The sequence below is a fragment of the Harpia harpyja genome, chromosome 25, assembly GCF_026419915.1.
Source record: "Harpia harpyja isolate bHarHar1 chromosome 25, bHarHar1 primary haplotype, whole genome shotgun sequence".
Taxonomy (NCBI): Eukaryota; Metazoa; Chordata; class Aves; order Accipitriformes; family Accipitridae; genus Harpia; species Harpia harpyja.
In genome coordinates this window covers 259,959-278,246 of record NC_068964.1, presented here as the reverse complement: position 1 = coordinate 278,246, position 18,288 = coordinate 259,959, and the positions used below count along the sequence as shown (strand labels likewise).

The 18,288-nt window shown below is 56.1% G+C and overlaps 3 protein-coding genes across 3 annotated transcripts in view; 2 read left to right on the top strand and 1 right to left on the bottom strand.

The window, feature by feature from the left end:
* Window positions 1–18,071, bottom strand: part of LOC128135826 (uncharacterized) — a 161,132-nt gene extending 143,061 nt beyond the window's left edge. The window contains 9 exon segments of the mRNA XM_052774898.1: window positions 1,787–2,136; window positions 3,020–3,172; window positions 4,633–5,849; window positions 6,086–6,265; window positions 6,780–6,857; window positions 7,926–8,462; window positions 15,086–17,416; window positions 17,617–17,691; window positions 17,968–18,071. Coding sequence (XP_052630858.1) covers window positions 1,787–2,136; window positions 3,020–3,172; window positions 4,633–5,849; window positions 6,086–6,265; window positions 6,780–6,857; window positions 7,926–8,462; window positions 15,086–17,416; window positions 17,617–17,691; window positions 17,968–18,001 — 4,955 coding nt within the window. The 5' untranslated portion in view covers window positions 18,002–18,071.
* On the top strand, window positions 382–1,050 carry LOC128135902 (SH3 domain-binding protein 5-like). Its single transcript, XM_052775010.1, is given in 3 exon segments — window positions 382–725; window positions 727–819; window positions 949–1,050. Coding segments are annotated over 3 exon segments (303 nt in total). The 5' UTR covers window positions 382–602; the 3' UTR covers window positions 1,036–1,050.
* LOC128135884 (SH3 domain-binding protein 5-like) lies at window positions 1,307–3,756 on the top strand. Its single transcript, XM_052774991.1, is given in 6 exon segments — window positions 1,307–1,504; window positions 1,620–1,712; window positions 1,714–1,782; window positions 1,912–2,085; window positions 2,309–2,695; window positions 2,697–3,756. Coding segments are annotated over 6 exon segments (936 nt in total). The 5' UTR covers window positions 1,307–1,321; the 3' UTR covers window positions 2,727–3,756.
* Window positions 18,072–18,288: the final 217 nt, after the last annotated feature.

Genomic DNA, 18,288 nt, shown 5'->3' with positions numbered 1-18,288 from the left:
GGGTGGGGGGGTATTTGGGGGGATATGGGGGGCAGTGCAGTGGTGGGGGGGTGTTGGAGGGGTTTGGGGCATTAGGGGGATATAGGGGGCATTAGAGGGGTGGGGGGCATTGGAGGGGATATGGGGGCTGTGCAGTGGTGGGGGGCATTTAGGGGGGTACTGGACAGATAATAGGGGTCATTGGAGTGGTGGGGGGGCATTAGAGGGGTGAAGGACATGTGGGGTGCGCATTGGGTGATATGGGGGGCAGTGCATTGGGGGGGCACTGGAGGGGTCTAGGGAGAGGAAATTGGGGGGCGCACCTTGTGGGGTGCGGGAGGGGGCTGACCTTTTCCCGGTTGTTTTCCAGCCCCCCCCATCCTGTCTCAGCCGATCCCAGATCCCAAGTCATTGTCTCTGAGGGGGGTGAGGTGTCTCTGCCGACGTTGGGGGGCTTCCCCCTGCTCCCTCCACCCCCCCATCTGGCTCACCCCCAAAATGAAATAGGGCCCCTTGCTCCACGCGGGGTGGGTTGGCGCTGAATGGCCCCCCCGCTAAGATGCTGGCCCCCCCCCTGAAGCGAAGAGGACTCTGACGTCACCCGGATTGGGGGGGATCCCGCCATGGGGGACGCGGAAGAGAGGCTGGTTTGGGGGACAAACGGAGGGGACGGACGTCAGACGCCTCCCGGGCAGCTGGGAGTCTCCCCGGGGGGGGACGAGGATGAGGCAGGGACAGCCGTTTCAGGGAGGAGCGTGTGAGGGCGAGGAGCCCAGGACACCCCCAAAAGTGGTAGGAGAGGAGGAGGAGGAGGAGGAAGAGCTGGACCCCAGGATACAGGTGAGGAGTGGGTGCAGGAAAGGTCTTTTTCCTGGTTCCCCCTGTTTTTTTGGGGGGGGTGGGGGCACGACGGATTTGGGGGTTGCGTTTCTCTTCCCTCACCCCTTGTTTGGCTTCTCCCTTCCCCAGGAGGAGCTGGAGCATCTCAACCAAGCTAACGAGGAGATCAACCGGGTGGAGCTCCAGCTGGACGTGAGCTTTTCCCCCAGTCCCTAACTGGTCCCCCAGTCTTTGTTCCCTGGTCCTTAACCAGTCCCCCAGCCCATGTTCCCCAGCCCTTAACTGGTCCCTCCAGCCCTTAACTGGGTCCCCAGTCTTTATCCCCTAGCCCTTCATTTATCCTCCAGCCCTTAACCAGTCCCCCAACCCTTGTTCCCAGCCCTTAACTGGTCTCCCTGGTCCTTAACTGGTCACCTTCATGCTGGTCCCTGCCAGGTTTTGGGCTTGGTGGGGTGGTTGGGAAGGAAAAGCCTGCTGCTGAGGGGTGTCCCTGGGTGGTGCGATGGAGGATGAGGGGGACACGGGGATGAGATGTTCCCTGCTCCTCGCCTCCAGGAAGCCCGCACCCGCCTATCGCCGGATCCTCTCCGAATCGGCAAGGAAGCTCAACGCCCAAGGTTCCCAGTTGGGCAACTGCATCGAGAAAGCTCGACCTTACTATGAAGCCCGGCGCCTTGCCAAGGAGGTACCGCTGTCCCCCAGGGGTGCAGAAGGATGGGGGGGGGGGGGGTGTGTCTTGTTTTTTGGTTTTTTTTTTTCCTCTCCCCAGTGTCGTAACCCCCTCCCCGCTCGCCGCACAGGCTCAGCAGGAGACGCAGAAAGCGGCGTTGCGGTACGAGCGAGCCGTCAGCATGCACAACGCCGCTCGCGAGATGGTTTTCGTGGCAGAGCAGGGGGGTCATGGCCGACAAGAACCGTTTGGATCCCACCTGGCAGGAGATGCTCAACCATGCTACGTGCAAAGTACGGGCGAGGGGGGGGGTCTTCATCTTCGGGGAGGGTTGGGGTGGGGCCTGAGAGGAGGTGGCTGGAAGTTGGGGATGATGGGGACAGGGGAGACCCTGCTTCTGAAGGGGTTTGGGGTGTCCCCAGGTCAATGAGGCGGAGGAAGAGCGGCTGCGGAGCGAGCGGGAGCACCAGCGCGTGACCCAGCTGTGTCAGCAAGCCGAGGCCAAGGTCCAAGCCCTCCAGAAGTCCCTCAAGCGCGTCATTGTTAAGAGCAAGCCTTATTTTGAGCTGAAAGCCCAGTTCAACCAGATCCTTGAGGTACTGGGTGGGGGACGCGTGGCTTTCCTGCTTGTGGTGGGGCACATTAGGCTGGTGAGGGGCACGGGGATCCCATTTTGGGGAGGATCCTGCTGCTTTTTGCCAGTTTTCAGGATGAGGTGGAGAGGGGGAAGAAAAGGAGGCTGGTGGGGTCTGCCCCTCATTTTGGGAAGGGACATTGGGACGCTGAGATGGCCATGGTGGCCGATGCCATCTCCCACAGGAGCACAAGGCCAAGGTGACGGCGCTGGAGCGGTTGGTGTCGCAAGCCAAGACGCGTTATTCGGTGGCCCTGCGTAACCTGGAACAGATCAGCGAACAGATCCACGCTCGACGTCTCCAACGCCTCATCGTTCGTCGAGCTTCGCCGGTGGGAGCCGAAGCCAGTCCTCAACACGCCGGGGTACCGAGGTGGGGGTGACAGAAGGGACACATTTGGGGGCCGAGTGCCCCCCCAGCCGACACGCTTTCGGTGCTCAGCCTTCAAACCATCGCCTCCGACCTGCAGAAGTTCGACTCGGTCGAACATTTATTGGGCTTGTCGGACGCTACCAGCCTCAACAGCGACGAGCTGGAGGAACGAGAGCAACGCCGGGGCGGGCAGGGGTCACTTCAAACATCACCGAAGCATCAGCCTTTAGCCTCCGCCACCCCGAGCCTGCCCCCTCCCGTGGCTTCTCCCCTCCATGGGGAACCCCAAAAAGGCGGAGCGGGGTCGGTGCGTGCCGCCGTTATCTCCCGCAGAGGCTGCAGGGGGGAGGACGGAGCTGATGGGGGTGACGCTTGGAATCCCCTTGTTGACAAAGGTGACACCGTCGGGGGCCAAAATTTGGGGGGTTGTTGGTGTTCACCCCTCCGAATTTGGTGGATGAAGTGTGTGGGGGGCGGTGGGAGCCGTGTCCCGTGGGGCTGTGTGTGCCCGGCATTGGGATACTGAGTTAAGCTGCGTGTTGGGTGTTGACAGCGAGCGGCTGGGGTGGGCAAGGCTGCTAACGAAGCTGCTAACGAAGCTGCTCAGTTGCGGCCTCTCCTCGATGCAGGAGCTTGCACCCCTAAAACGCTTGGGGGGGATGCCGTACCGGGGACCCTGCCCACCGGGATTGGGGCGGGGGGACACACAACATCCCCTTACCTGTCCCCCCTCCTTTCCCCCCAGCTCTGCCCCCCCCCCAAATTTCAGACTCTTATTTGGGGTTATTTTCCCCCTTTTCCAGCAAAAGGTGAGGCAGAAGCCAAATTGCACTAACAGGATGGGGGGGCCCCACAGCCGTTTTGGGGTACTGTGGAGGGGGGGGGCTGCGGCCGTGCCAGGGCTGTGATGAGAACCGCACCAGTTCGAGGCAGCCCCGGGGGTCGGTTGGAGTGTATTTTCCGGCAAGTAAAATATATCCCCCCCCTCCCTCCATGTGGTTTTATTCGCTCGGTTGCACCCCAGGTATCCTAAAAATCACCCCCCGCGATGATATTCCAGCATCTGGGAACAGCTTGAAGCCTCGAGGGGGAATAACGGCTTTGGGAATGGGATTGTTGCAGCCCTACGGTGGTGATTTTGCTTCCTGAGGTTTTAAAAATCCACTACGGGGATGGGGTCAAATCCCTGAAGCTTGAAAAAACAAGCCAATAGCCCCAAATATTATAAACATAAATAAAAATCACTATTGTTAGTAATTACATTAATATTCATGCCCTAAATTTTCCATATTAACAACTGAAGAAATTACACCTGTTTTTTAAGTATCTTAATTCCCTTCTCATTCCCCAAGGGGTTGATCTGAATCAGTTTAATTTGCCCATTTACTCAATTTTTTAAGAATATGGATTTCCTTTGGGCTGGGGGTTGCGTTTTGGGGTAACATAAGGCTGTTTTGGGGGTAACATCAGGCTATTTTGGGGGGTACGAAGTACTGCTGCTCTTCCCCTTGGGTTTTACCTGGCATTTCAGAGCCAGCTTGAAGGATTGGAGGGAAGATAGGAAGTTTTGGGAAAATAGGGGAAAATTTGGGGGGGGGGGGGGGTCAACACCTGGATTTTGCTGGGGGGGCCAAGGGACTGGGACCCCCTAAATTTGGGGTTCCCTGTAGTTTGTGGCTGGGAAGGGAGGAAGCTGGTGGAACCCCAAGGGATGGGGGTCCCATTGCTGCACCCCCCCCCAAAAAAAAACCCCCACAGTGGGGTAGGGTGCTCATCACCCCAAGGGATGTGGGGGTCCCATCCCTGTGCCCCCCACTCCAAAACATGGTGGGGTGGCTGTGGGTGCCAGCTCACAGCACCCCAAGGGATTTAGGGATCCCATCGCTGACATCCTATGGAACTGGGGGTCCCATTGCTGGCCCCCCCACCCCAAAACAGTGGGGTAGGGTGCTCATCACCCCAAGGGATGTGGGGATCCCATCGCTGCCCCCCTACCCCAACACACCCAGCATGGGGGGGGGCATCTGGGATGACACCACCGAGCCGACCACATCCTGAAGTTACAAACATATTTTCTTCCTCCATCCACGTACATTTTTGGGGTCAGCCCCCTTTTTTTTGGGGGGGTGATGCTCAAGAGCATCTATGGGGCAATTCCTCCTCCTGCGCTTGTTTTTCGCCATAAAGCGAGCTCCATCCTAAATCCTCCTCCTCCCTGGGGGGGTTATGGGGTGGCTCATGGAGCCGCTGATGCTTGACCAAGCTCGAACGGACGCTGAACCTCTTCCCGCAAGCCGGACAGGGATACGGTTTCTCTCCTGTATGGATCCGTCGATGCCGACTGAGATTAGAGCTTTGAACGAAACGTTTCCCGCAAGCTGGACACTCATAGGGTCGTTCTCCCGTATGGAGCCGTTGATGGATAACAAGGACGGAGCGAGCGCTGAATCCTTTCCCGCATTCCCCGCATTTATAAGGTTTTTCTCCCGTATGTAATCCTTGATGTCGTACCAAGCTGGAACTGACCCGAAATCGTTTCCCGCACTCGGCGCACATATAGGGGGTCTCGCCGGCATGGGATCGCCTATGGATAAGGAGATCCGAGCTTTGTACGAAGCTTTTTCCACATTCCGGACATTTATAGGGTTTTTCTCCCGTATGCCGACCTTGATGTCGGATAAGATGGGATCGTTCATTAAAAGATTTCCCGCAAAACGAGCAGGAAAAGGGTTTTTCTCCGGTGTGGGTTCGATGGTGCTGGATGAGATCCGAACTTTGCCCGAAACTTTTCCCGCATTCGGGACATTTGTAGGGTTTTTCTCCGGTATGGATACGTTGATGACGGAAAAGATTGGAGCGAGCACTGAAACATTTCCCACATTCAGAACAAATATAGGGAATATCGTCTGGGCGGCTCTGGGAATGCAGGATACGATCAGCCTTCAAGCTTTTCCCATAAGGAATTTCCACCCCGTGCAGGCGTTGATGACGGAGGAGGTTGGATCGACGGCTGAAGCATTTCTGGCATTCGGGACAACGATGGGGTTTTTCCCCCGTATGGGTTTTTTGATGGGAATTCAGGTGGGAATTCCAGGTAAAAGTTTTCCCGCATTTCGGACAGGGATAAGGACGTTCTCCGGAGTGGATGCGTTGGTGGCGGAGGAGGTAGGCGCTGTGGTTGAAACTCTTCCCGCATTCAGTGCATAAAAATCTCCTCTTATCCCTCGGGATTGGGTCCTCCAGGGTGTCGAACCCATTTCCAGGGAGAAGGGGATGAGCCGAATCCGTTCCCGGGGGATTTTCCTGATAGTTCGGTGTGGTCGTGCTCATCCCAGCGCTGGCTGGTCCCTCGCCTGCAGGGAAATTTGGGATGAGGGCAGGGAGGGATGGGGGGATTTGAGAAGGAGACAAGGGATGGGGGACGTGGGAAGGCAGAGGGATGGGGGGATTTGGGATGAGGGCAGGGAGGGATGGGGGGATTTGGGGGGGGCAGCAAGGGATCCCCGATGCTTGAGTGGGGCACTGTGGGAAAGGGGAATTGAACAGGTTTTGCGGGATGGAGCGGGGGACGGGACATGGACCCGCTCACCTGGCGAGGCCAATGCGTCGTGGTTCTCCTGCATGGCTGGTGAAATCCCGTCCTCTTCCAGCCCCCAAAACAGCAAAATGCCTCTGTTGGTCCCTGCGATTCCCAAAAACCGCCGACCCGGAGGGATCCAGGGATGAGCAGGAGGATGCGAGGTCCCTTGGGGGGGTCCCTGTTCAGATCCTGGAGGGATAAATGCAGTTGCGTGTTAGCTGGGTGTGAAGGTTAAAAAAGCAAAGCATCCTCCTGGAAGAGCTTGGGAACCCCTTCACTGGTTCCTAAAGCAATCCGGGAGAGGAACGGGAGGGAAATGCCAAGACTGGGATCTACCAGGATGGGGTGGAACATCCCTGGGACCAGGAAAAGGATCCCCAGGATCGGGTAGAACATCCCCGGGACCAGGGAGAACATCCGTGGGACCGGGCAAAGCATCCCCGGGACCGGGAAAAGCATCCCCGGGACCGGGCAAAGCATCCCCGGGACCGGGCAGAACATCCCTGGAACCGGCAAAACTATCCCCGGGACCGGGCAGAACATCCCTGGGACCGGGAAAAGGATCCCCAGGACCGGGTAGAACATCCCTGGGACCGGGAAAAGCATCCCTAGGACCGAGCCGAGCATCCCCGGATCCGCCCGGGGCATCCCCCCGGGACCCGGCGGAGCATCCCCGGAGCCGCCCCCGTCCTTCCCCCGGTACCTGCCGGCTCCGACCTTCCTCCTCCTCTTCCTCCGAGCTGGGGCAGCCCTTTCCTGTGTCCTTCCACACCGACCCGGCCTGCAACAGGCACCGGGAACCGCGGGGGGGGGGATCCAGGCATCGGCTGCCTCCCCCGAGCATCCCCGGGGCGCTGGACCGGGAAGCCGTATGGATTTGGTTTTTTTTTGGAGGGCGGTGTTGGGGGGTGTCTCCCTGTTTTTCTATGGAAATACCCAATTTCCTACGGGAATCAGGGCAGATTATTTTGTACCATCGTTAAAAAAAGGAGCAAAACGGGGGGGAGGGGGCGAGCAGGGGGGTGATCCCCAAAGTCTGGGGGTGAAGGTGGTCCCCAGAGTTTGGGGGGACACCCCCCCCAAGAAGAAACCCTTGAGTTTCACCAAGTCCCGATGGCAGAAAAAGGTGGGAAATTATGAAGCTCCTTTTAATTTTTTTCCCCTCTTTTCCTTTGAAATCTGGGCACAAATCAGAAAAAAAAAAAAAAAAAGAAATTTTGCTTAAACCTTAAAAAAAAAAAAAAGCTTATGTTTTGGGCGCTGTCCTCCTGCAAGGAGTTAGACACGATGATCCTTATGGGTCCCTTCCAACTTGAGATATTCCATGATGGAAGAAGGTTGGAAGAGGCTTCCTGGAGCTGGTCCATCCTTGGAGATACTCAAGGACATGGATGTGGGTCTAGAAGACCTCGCTTGAGCTCGATGGTTGGAGTGGATTATCTCCGGGTCTTGGCTCCAAACCTTCATCCATTGGGGACGTGCAGGGGCTTGGTGGGACACTGGGATCCCACATCAGCACGTCTGTCCTTGCAGGTGACGGGACCATGGATGGCGAGGAGGACAGAGATGGTGAGAGGATGGAGACATGCCGAAGAGAAGCCAGGATGGGACAACGTGGGGCTGGGAAATGGGTGGGGAAGGGGATGAGGGGTGGTGGGATGGCGGACCAAATGTGGCCAGTTGGTCCTGTTGCTGGAGATGACGTCTGCGGGGAGGGTGGGAGAAGTTTTCCCTGTGGACCATCCCTGGCCACCCACGGGCAAGTCCACACTGGTGAGAAGCCCTATAAGTGTCCTGAGTGTGGGAAGAGCTTTGGGCGCAGCTCCCACCTCATCGCCCACCAACGTACCCACACCCACGAGCGACCCTACAGTTGTCCCAACTGCGGGAAGAGCTTCAACCAGAGGTCCAACCTCCTCATCCACCAGCGGGTCCGCACTGGGGAGAGACCCTATGGATGTCCTGAGTGTGGGAAGAGCTTCAGCTATAGGTCTGTCCTCCTGATCCACCAGAAGACCCACACTGGGGACAAGCCTTACACCTGCACCGACTGCAGGAAGATCTTCAGCCAGAGCTCGGACCTGACCAAGCACCGCCGGATCCACACCGGAGAGAGACCCTACGGTTGTGCCGAGTGTGGGAAGACCTTCAGCCTCCATTCCCACCTCCTCTCCCATCAGAGGACCCACAAGGGTGAGAAGCCCTACGCTTGCCCCGAGTGCGGGAAGAGCTTCAACGATAGTTCCAACCTGATAACCCACCAACGTATCCACACCGGGGAGAAGCCCTACAGGTGCCCTGAGTGTGAGAAGGGTTTTGGACGCCTCTCGCATCTCCACCGGCACCAGAGGACCCACACGGGGGAGAAGCCCTTCACCTGCCTGAGCTGCGGGAAGAGCTTCAGTGAGAGCTCGTCCCTCATCCGTCACCAGCGGGTCCATACATAAGCCTGTTTTGGGGTGGGAAGAGGAGCTCCAGCTTTCCCACCAAGGATGGGGAAAGCAGGTGACACCTTTCCTGGCTTGATGGTGGTGGGTGTCAGGCAGCAGCACCCCACAGATCACCCCGAAATTGGGCAGGGAGAAGGAGCTCAGTGGGGTTTTTGCGCTGGTGCTCAACCCCAAGATGTGTGGGGCAAGTCTGATTTATTCCTTATGGTGTTTCCACCAAAAAAACCTGGCGACCCACCAGGATAGGTGGGAGAAATAAAGTCCAGGTAGGTCTTCCAGGCTCTCTAAGCCTTTGGGGCCATCAAGTCCTCAAAGTCCTGAGTGATGACCATCAAGGTGAGGTGTCCCCATGTCCTGGGTGGTGTTGGCAGGCACGTGGGGCAAGATCCCCCAGTTTTGGAGCTGTTGGGAGGACCTGGCTGCAGACCCCAGGGGTGCAAGGGGCCACCCCACATGCATGAAGGACCGGCATGATGTGTGCTAGAGCTCTACGTCTTCTCCTGGGGCAGAGGATGGTACTTCCCTTGGCGAGAGGGTCTCCACAGCCTTCATGAGAGGGTGCATCTCAGCTGTATGGGGTGGTCCCCGTGTTATAAGGACTGGTGGTCTCTATCCATGAGATGAGTTGGGACACAGAAGGTCCCAAGGCAGGGGGAATCATGTCACAGTTCCTTGCAGGGAGGGTTTGGTGGAACCAAAACCTTGATGGAGCCGAAACCGTGATGGAGCCAACACCTTGACAGAGCCAAACTCTTCTCCGTGATGCCAGATGAGGCAGGGATGGAGGAGATGCTTCAGGAGCAGCGTGGATGTCCTGTTCATATGGATGTTGGGTTGTTTGGAGAGTCCGTAGTTGTATCTGACTTTCTGGAGCTGTAAGGAACAAAGGGACCGGCTCGTCCTGGTGTCACGTGGAGAAACCCAAGACAGGAGCAACGTCTGCAGCTGCTCCCGGGCAAGAGTTTTCCCCCCCCCGGCACGGCTTCACCTCGCTGGCTATTTTAGGCATTCGGTGGAGTGGTCGTGTTTGCCCTTCAGGGAGCAAACCATGTGAAACCTTTGGGTTCGGGAGGACGTTGCAGGCAAATCTTTGGCATGCCAGAAATGCCTTTGCGGCTCTCACTCCCACGGAGGACACAGCCACTTTACCATTTTACCATTCTCTATGGCCATTTTCTTGCCAGGTTTTTACACTTGTCTGCTTATACCCATCAGATTTTTCAGATCTTTTTTCATCTTAATGAAAAAAATAAGTTTGTTTTTCCATATATCGACTATTCATTCAAAGAAGCAGCACTGCCTTTTGCTCACCAAAGATCTGCTTCCATGCTCTGCTATACAGGAAGCCTCTTGTGGTTTAATGTTGCTCCCCCATACTCCTCTTCATCCTCTTTTTTCCCAGATTAAGACTTCAGATTTATTCAGTTTTTTTTTCCATTTTTATAACTATCCCATAGCACGGCCACCACAATTACCTTGTAACTGTGGTTCCAGCATTAAAAAAAAATTTCCTACATCTTCTTTTTATGCATTTATTAAGACAGTTATTCATTAAAACCTTTCCCAAATAGAAGTAGGAATATATACATATTCTACGCAGGCCCCTTCCCCTCCCCAACCGTGGCAGCAATTTAATTAAGACAACAGAAATTTAATATCCATCTAAAAATAAAGACCCCACCCTGTTCCCCTCCTGGCACCGTGCCCCCTGCAGATGTTTCCTCAGAACCTTCTGCTCCAGCAGAGCCAAGTCCAGGAGGGCTTGGGGGAGGTCCCTGGGTTGGACCCCAAAATAGGGTTGTGCCCGGGGGGGGGTGTCTCTGCCCCATGGCAGAGCTGTGGGGTGGTGACAGGGCTGGCACTGGCTCCTTGTCCCTGGGGTGGGCACGGGCATAGCGGCCGAGGAAGCAGCGTGCCCCAGAGTTGGGGGGCTGACACTTGACTCGGGGTGCTCTGCCTTCCCCCAGTCCATGGGGTGGGAGGGGGTCTGCTCTTCCTCCCCGATTAAGTCCCCCAAGGTGCTGGCGCTGCCTGCATCTCCCCGGGAAGTGGCCAAGACCCTTGGAGATGTGGTGAACCTCTTCAAGGTGTGCTGAATCCCTTGGAAATGTGCTGAATCCCTTTGGAGATATGCTGAACCCCTTTGGAGATGTTCTGAACCCCTTTGAGATGTGCTGCACCCCTTCAAGGTGTGCTGAACCCTCTGGAGACATGCTGAGCTTGTGCTGAACCCCTTCAAGACATGCTGAACCCCTTCAGGACATGCTGAGCTCCTTTGAGATGTGCTGGACCCCTTTGGAAACATCCTGAACCCCTTTGGAAATGTGCTGAACCCCTTCAAGACATGCTGAACCCCATTGGAGACATCCTGAACCCCTTCAAGATGTGCTGAAGCCCTTTAAGACATTCTGAGCTCCTTCGAGACATGCTGGACCCCTTTGGAGGTGTCCTGAACCCCTTCAAGATGAGCTGAACCCCTTGGAGATGTGCCTAACCCTTTCAAGACATGCTGAGCTTCTTCAAGACATGCTGAACTCCATTGGAGACATCCTGAACCCCTTGGAGATGTGCTGCAGAGCCACCCTAAAAAACATTTTGGAGGCTGAGGGTACTAACGGTCATTAACAACCCCAATCGTCCCCACTTGGGAACCCCACCACCCCCCTGCCCACGGCGCAGGGGCTCTGTTTAAGCCCAGCCCTGGGAATTTCGGTCCTTCTGCAGGACTTCTTGGAGTAGCATCCACGCATGGCCGTGGACCCTGCTGATCTGCCCCATGGGCCTGCTCCTCGCTTGGGTGGGTGAGATGTGGCCATGACTGGTGGTGACCCTCGGAGCCTTCGAGGAGTTTAATTTAATTTCTTCACCTTGGGGTTCAACGGCAGATGTTTGGAGCAGCCCTAGGGACATGCTGGGACCCAACCTTCCCCCATGGTCCAAGTGGAGTGGCCTTTTGGGGTTAAAAAGGTGGTTTTGGTGCCACCATGCTCCTGGCTGCCCACGACCGAAGGATTCAGCTGGTGAAGGCTCAACACTTCCCTCCATCCTGACACATTTTTACTGGATTCATGGGAATCTTGCACTGGAAAATACACATTTTTAACTGCAGGATGAGTTGCAACTGGGCTTCAAATGGGGCAACCCAACTGGAAAGCCGACCAAAGGGAAAAAGGGGAAAAAAAAATCCTTGGAAAATTGGATCTGGACGTGGTTTGAAGCCCTCCAAAGCAAATGGAAGAGGAACAGCCACTTTTCAGCACACCAAGGGAAAGGACCGCAGCACCGCCGGGGTAGCTAGGCTCTAATTTATTACTACTCATGGAAAGAAAGCGACTCCAAAAAAAAAAAAAAAAAAAAAGACGCGAGCTGCGGTGACGAGGCGAGGCGGTCCCCAAAAGCGGACACGGAGGGGACCGTTGACAAGCAGCACAGCGACACGTCCACGCCGGTTTCGGAAGCACGGACAACACCAGAAAATATATAAATTTCACTTAAATCACAGTTCATTGTGGGTTTTTTCCCCCAAAATATCCTCTCTGAAGCCCTCCATGCTCTTTTTGGGGTGACTTTTGTCCCTCGTGGCTCTATTTGGGACCCTGCGCCCCATGGCATGGTCACCGTGTCCTCCTAAAATAATTCAATTATTTGAACCCCGGGGGAAGTTCTTGACTTCATCCCCATCCCTCTTCTTCCTCCCCCTTCCCCGCTTTCCATTTGCAAGGTCCTGGGCTCTGTGGAGTGATGGGGAGGGGGTTTCCTTGTTGTCCCCCCCTTGGTGACCCCATCCACAGATCCCAGCATTGGAGAGGTGACCAAGCCACATCCTCTCACCATGCCCTTGATTTTGGGCTAATTTGGCCCAAATTGGCCGGAGAGCCCCAAGGCAGGGCAGCGTCTGCATGGGAGCATGTAATTAGCGCACTCATTAATGCATAATTAGTGCATTGCTGGGGTGATTTGGAGGTGGGTGTCAAAAGCCATCCCCAACAGCAGCTCCCGTTGACCGCCGGCCAAAACTGAGGCAAGAACATGAGATTTTGGGGCGCCTTCAAACAAGTTTCTTCCCCCAAAGTGGAGCTGGTGCTGCCTTCAATGCAGCCCCTTGGGGGGAATTGGGGACCCAAACCCAGTGGGGGTATCCGGAGGGTCGCCCTGCGATGCAAAGACAGAATTAACATCCTTGGTGACATCATGGTTGTGCCAGCGATGACATCTCAGTTGTGCCATCGGTGACATCCCGGTTGTGCCATCGGTGACATCCCAGTTGAGCCAGCGATGACATCTCAGTTGTGCCATCAGTGACATCCCGGTTGTGCCATCAGTGACATCCCAGTTGTGCCATCGGTGACATCCTGGTTGTGCCAGCGGTGATGTCTGTGTTCTACCATCAGTGGCATCATGGTTGTGCCATCGGTGACACCCCAGTTTTGCAGCGGGGTTGGCCGGGGAGCCAGGCAGGTCCCCAAAACACGTCGCACGGAGCTGGGGACAATCCTCAGGGGCTGTTTAATCGGGCAAGGGGATGGTGCAGCTCCGCATCCCACGGCCGCATCCCGCATCCCGCTGTGCCTCCTCTTCCTCTGTCCATCGCACCTCTGAGCTTCACAACCCTCGAGCAAACACCCGGAGCCTATTCCTTCCACTCCGGGCATTTTTTTTTTTTTTAAATTCTTATTTTTTTCTGCATCCAATGGTCTGGCAGCAATTCCACATCCGACGCCGGCTCGGCTCCCGCTTCCTGCGGCGCTGCCTGCAATCGCTGCCTGACGCAGGCTCCGGTACTTCTTTAGGATGGTTGTTTTTATCCCTTTCTCTATTTTTATCACCAATTTTTTTCTATTCCATATGTCCTTTGCTTTCTTTTCCTCCTCTTCTTTTTCATTTTCTATAATTTTTTTCCATATTTTGATATTTTTCCTCTTTTTTTTTGCACCTACATTACTACCTGTTCCTCTTGCCAATATTTTAAACTTATTTTTTTCAATAAACACGAGTCCTTCCCATAGCACCTCCACACTTCTTGAATTGTTCTGTTTTCAGTTGAAACCTTCCCAATTCCAGAGATTTCAGCAATTCCTTACTTTTCCAAAAGTCTTATTTCAGCTTTTTATCCTCTTTCAGGGAAAAAAAGTCATTCTCAGCCTTAATTATTTTTCTTCTGTATTTCTTTTGATGCTTTTATATTTTGCATGTAACCCTTTCTGTTTCTTTTAGTGTTTTTTTCTTTAAATTTTAAAAATTTTCTTCATTTATTTTCCCCCGAGAAGCCCTCGCTCCCCTGGTAATGGGGAGAAATTGGGAAATGGGAGAAATCAGGATTTCAGGCAGCAAAAAAAGCACTGCTGCCGCCTTTTCCTGATAGTACCGAAATGCGCCGAATCCCGCTCTGAGGGACGGAGCAAAAGCAAACATAAAAATTCAGGAAAATCAGTAATAATAATAAAAAAACCCCACCACAAACACATGAAAGTTTTTGCAAAGTCCGCGTGGAAAAAGAAGAAAACCAACAAAACCCCCCAAAATATTCCAGTAAGTGCCTGAAAAATGACGTCACAAAATTGCGTGGTTTTGCCCCAAAGTATTTTCTTTCCAAAAGGAAAAAAATAATAAAAAATAAAAGACAAAAACCCCGACCGGCTCCATTTCTGAGGAATGACGTGGGATAAGACGAGCTCAGGGAGACGCCGCAGGAGACGGGGATGTGGAAATATCCCCAAGTCCCTCATGGCAGTTCCCTGGCGGGCAGAGGGTGATGCAGCGGCATGGGAAAACCCCCATTTCTGCTGGTTTTTCTCCCAAAATGTTCCAAGGTGGGAGCAGAGGGCGGTACTTGGATGGGGGGTGATGACGTGGGCCTTCATCCAATGGGAAGCAGAGGGGCAAGGTAGGAAGATGCTCTGGGGGACACCAACGGGAGATGCTGGGATGAGCGGTGGGGTGGGGAATGGGGGGGACTGGGATGGAGGTTGGGGTCCCAGTGTGGAGCTGGGGGGAACCCCAGCGGGGAGCAGCCAATGCCGGCAGCGAGATCATTAATTAGCCATGAAGGCTGAACAGCTCTGGGTGGGAATAAGTCCCCCAGCACCAGGGCTTTGAGGTCTGCCCAGGATGGGTGTTGGGTGAGCAGCTGGGGAGGGTGGGAGGAGGATGGAGCCACGGCATGAGGGGGACTTCCCCATCCCCTAATTAGTGAGATCATTAATTAGCCACCAAGACTGAACGGCTCCGGGTGGGAATAAGCCCCCCAACACTGGGGCTTTGAGGCCAACCAAGAATGCGTGTTGGGTGAGCGGCTGGGGAGGTAGGGAGGAGGATGGAGCTGGGACTGTGGTCAGGGTTGGAGGAGCTGCCTCATCCCCTAATTAGAGAGGTCATTAATTAGCCACCAAAACTGAACAGCTCCAGGTGGCAACAAGCCCGCCAACGATGGGTCTTTGAGGCCAACACCGGTTGGGCGTTGGGCGAGTGTCTGGGGAGGGTAGGGAGGAGGATGGAGCTGGGGCTGTGGTCAGGGTTGGAGGAGCTGCCTCATCCCCTAATTACAGAGATCGTTAATTACCCACGAAGGCTGAACGGCTCTGGGCAGGAACAAGCCCTCCCAACAATGGGTCTTTGAGGCCAACACCGGTTGGGTGTTGGGCGAGTGTCTGGGGAGGTAGGGAGGAGGATGGAGCTGCGGCCAGGGCCGGGCACCACTCAGTTGATGAGGGAGGAGGTCTGGGCCCCCGAGGCGGGGGCCGAGGGGAAGGAGGGGTGGGGGGGAAGGCGCGGGCAGGGAAGGAGAGGGCCCACGGCAGGTCCAGGGCAGGGCTGGAGAGGGAAGGGATGGGCAGGGGCGAGGGGGAGGCAGGGAAGGAGGGCAGCGAGGGGATGGGGGCCGCCGAACCGCCCAACGGCGGGGAGAAGGCGGTGCTGGAGAAGGCGCCGGAGGGTGGCAGGGGGCTGCCAGCGGTGACGGCAGCGGCGGCAGCGGTGGCTTTGGGCTTGTCCCCGGCGTGGGTGCGTTGGTGGCGGTTGAGGTGGGAGCTACGGCTGAAGCACTTGCCGCACTCGGGACACTTGTAGGGCTTCTCGCCGGTGTGGACGCGCTGGTGGATGGTGAGCTCGGACCGTTGGATGAAGCTCTTGCCACACTCGGAGCATTGGTAGGGCTTCTCGCCGAGGTGGATGCGTTGGTGCTTGATAAGGTTGGAGGAGACGCTGAAGCATTTACCGCAGACGTTGCACTTGTAGGGTTTCTCCCCGGTATGCATCCGGCGGTGCTTGGTGAGGTCCGACTTCTGGATGAAACCCTTCCCGCAATCGGGACACTTGTAGGGCTTCTCGCCAAGGTGGGTCCGTTGATGTTTGATGAGGTTGGAGCGGACACTGAAGCTTTTCCCGCAATCCCCACACTTGTAGGGCTTTTCTCCTGTATGCATCCGGCGATGTTTCACCAATGCCGAATTTTGCCCGAAGCTCTTCCCGCATTCAGGGCAAGTATAGGGTTTCTCCCCTGTCTGTGTCCCTTGGTGCTTGACGTTCTCCGCCCGGTAAGTGAAGCTCTTCCCACACTCGCTGCACTTATGGGTCCTCTCTGGTGCCGGTCGGGCACGGGCACCCCAAAGAAAGCTCTTGCCACAATCGGTGCACTTACAGGGTCGTTCACCGGTGCCGGTCAACAGCCGCCGGCGCTTGTTGGAGGCCAAGAAGCTCTTACCGCAATCAGTGCACTGGCAGGGTTGCTCGGCGCTGGCGTGGACGCGTTGGTGCCTCTCCAAGTGGGAACTCTGGGAGAAACTCTTCCCGCAATCCCCGCAACGGTAGGGTTTCTCACCCATATGGATACGCCGATGCCGGTCAAGATGGGAGCTCCAGGCAAAGCTCTTACCGCAATCACCGCATTGGTAGGGTTTGCCGGCGGCATGGCTCCGTTGATGCTGCAGCAACGCGGCGTTCAAGCCAAAACCCTTCCCACACTCCCCGCACTTGTAGGGCTTCTCGCCGGCATGAGCGCGCCGGTGCTTGGCCAATGCCGCGCTCTTGGTGAAGCCCTTCCCGCATTCACCGCACTGCAAGGGCTTCTCGGGGGTTTTGGAGCCTTCCGTGCCGCGAGGAGCTGGACAGCGACCGCAATCGGCACAACGGCAAGCGGGTTCGCCGGTGACAGCGTGGGTACGGCGATGCCGGTCGAGGTGGGAGCTCCAACTGAAGCTTTTACCACATTCGGGGCAGGCGTAGGGCTTTTCGCCGGTGTGGATCCGGCGATGCCGCTCCAGATGTGAATTCCAGTTGAAACCCTTCCCACAATCCCCACATTTGTAGGGTTTTTCCTCCAGGTGTAATTTTTGGTGCTTCACCAAACTGGCGCTGGCCGGGAAACTCTTCCCGCAGACACCGCATTGGCAAGGTGCTGTGCCAGCACCGGCGCTGGCATGCACCCGTTGATGTTGGATGAACGCTGAGCCAACGCTGAAGGTCTTGCCGCAGTCGGGGCACTTGTAGGGTTTATCGCCGGCGTGCCGGCGTTGATGGGTGATGAGGGTTGAGCTGAGCCGAAAACATTTCCCGCATTCGGGACATTTATGGGGTCGTTCGGTCCCTCGTCGGCGTTTGTTGAAGGCTGAACCGAAAGCCAAAGCTTTGCCGCAGTCGTGGCAGCGGCTGTGGCTGAGCAAACTCCGCGGGGGGAATTTCTTGAAGCCTCGGTGGCCTGATTTACCCTGTCGCTTGCCTGATGTCTTTCTGGGCTGGTTCTCTGGTTTTTGGGGACCATCACTGGGTTTTGTCCCCTCCGCACTGGCGGGGCTGGTCCCCTTGGGCTTTCCTGCTGGCGTCCCCTCGGCGTCCACCTTCTCCAGCTCACCCGGTGGCGGGTCTTCCTCTTCGTTCTCGCTCAACAACCCATCGTCTACAGGGAAAAAAGGAGGTGAGGATCCGGCCCCGCCACTGAAAACCCACCGGTTGGCTGCCCGCATCCCTCCCGGGATCGCGGCAGCCGTATCCGATTGCTTTCCCATCTCCTGCGCCCATCAACCCATGGTTTTGGGGCTTCCCAAACATGCTCCTGGTCATCACCGGCGCCAACCGGCAGCACGATTGGTGACTTACCGGACACCAACCCCCTCCTTCGGTGTGATTCGGCGAAGGCGGTGATCCGTGGCCAACTGATGGCGATTTCCTCAGCTAGGGGAGACAGTTGGATACCGGTTATAGCTCTTTCCACCCCAAAAATTCTAACGCCAGGATGGGGATGGCCAAGGACACCAGAGCCATAAAGCCGCGGCTGGAAATGTGGCGCCGGTTGAAACCCCCCCAGGCTCTATTTAAGCTCAATCCTGGCGATTTTGGTGGTTTTACACCGTTATGAATTCAGCCACTAATGAAGGCCAATTAATTTAATTTTAGTCTTCTTGAATAATAATAAATTAGGGAGAAATTAGGGGAAATTAAGAGCCTCACCCAGGGAGATGACGCTCTCGTAGCTCTCCTGCATCTTGTCCCCGTGGTCCAGGCTCGTCCCGGTGCTGGCACGTTTCGGGGGGGGGGGATGTCACCGGTCCCTGCAATGCAAATGGCTCCGGTTCAGGTGTTGGGGTCCATGGTGCTGGGGGACCCCCCCCCCCCAAATTGAGCACCCCCCCCCCCCATGTCTGGCTGGATGTAGGGACCATACAAGGTGTCCCTGCATCACCCTGGGGGTGTCATGGCTGGGTGGCAATGGGTGCTGGGGTATGACACCCCCCCCGGGTGTTTTAGGGTGCTTCACCCCAAAGTACCTAC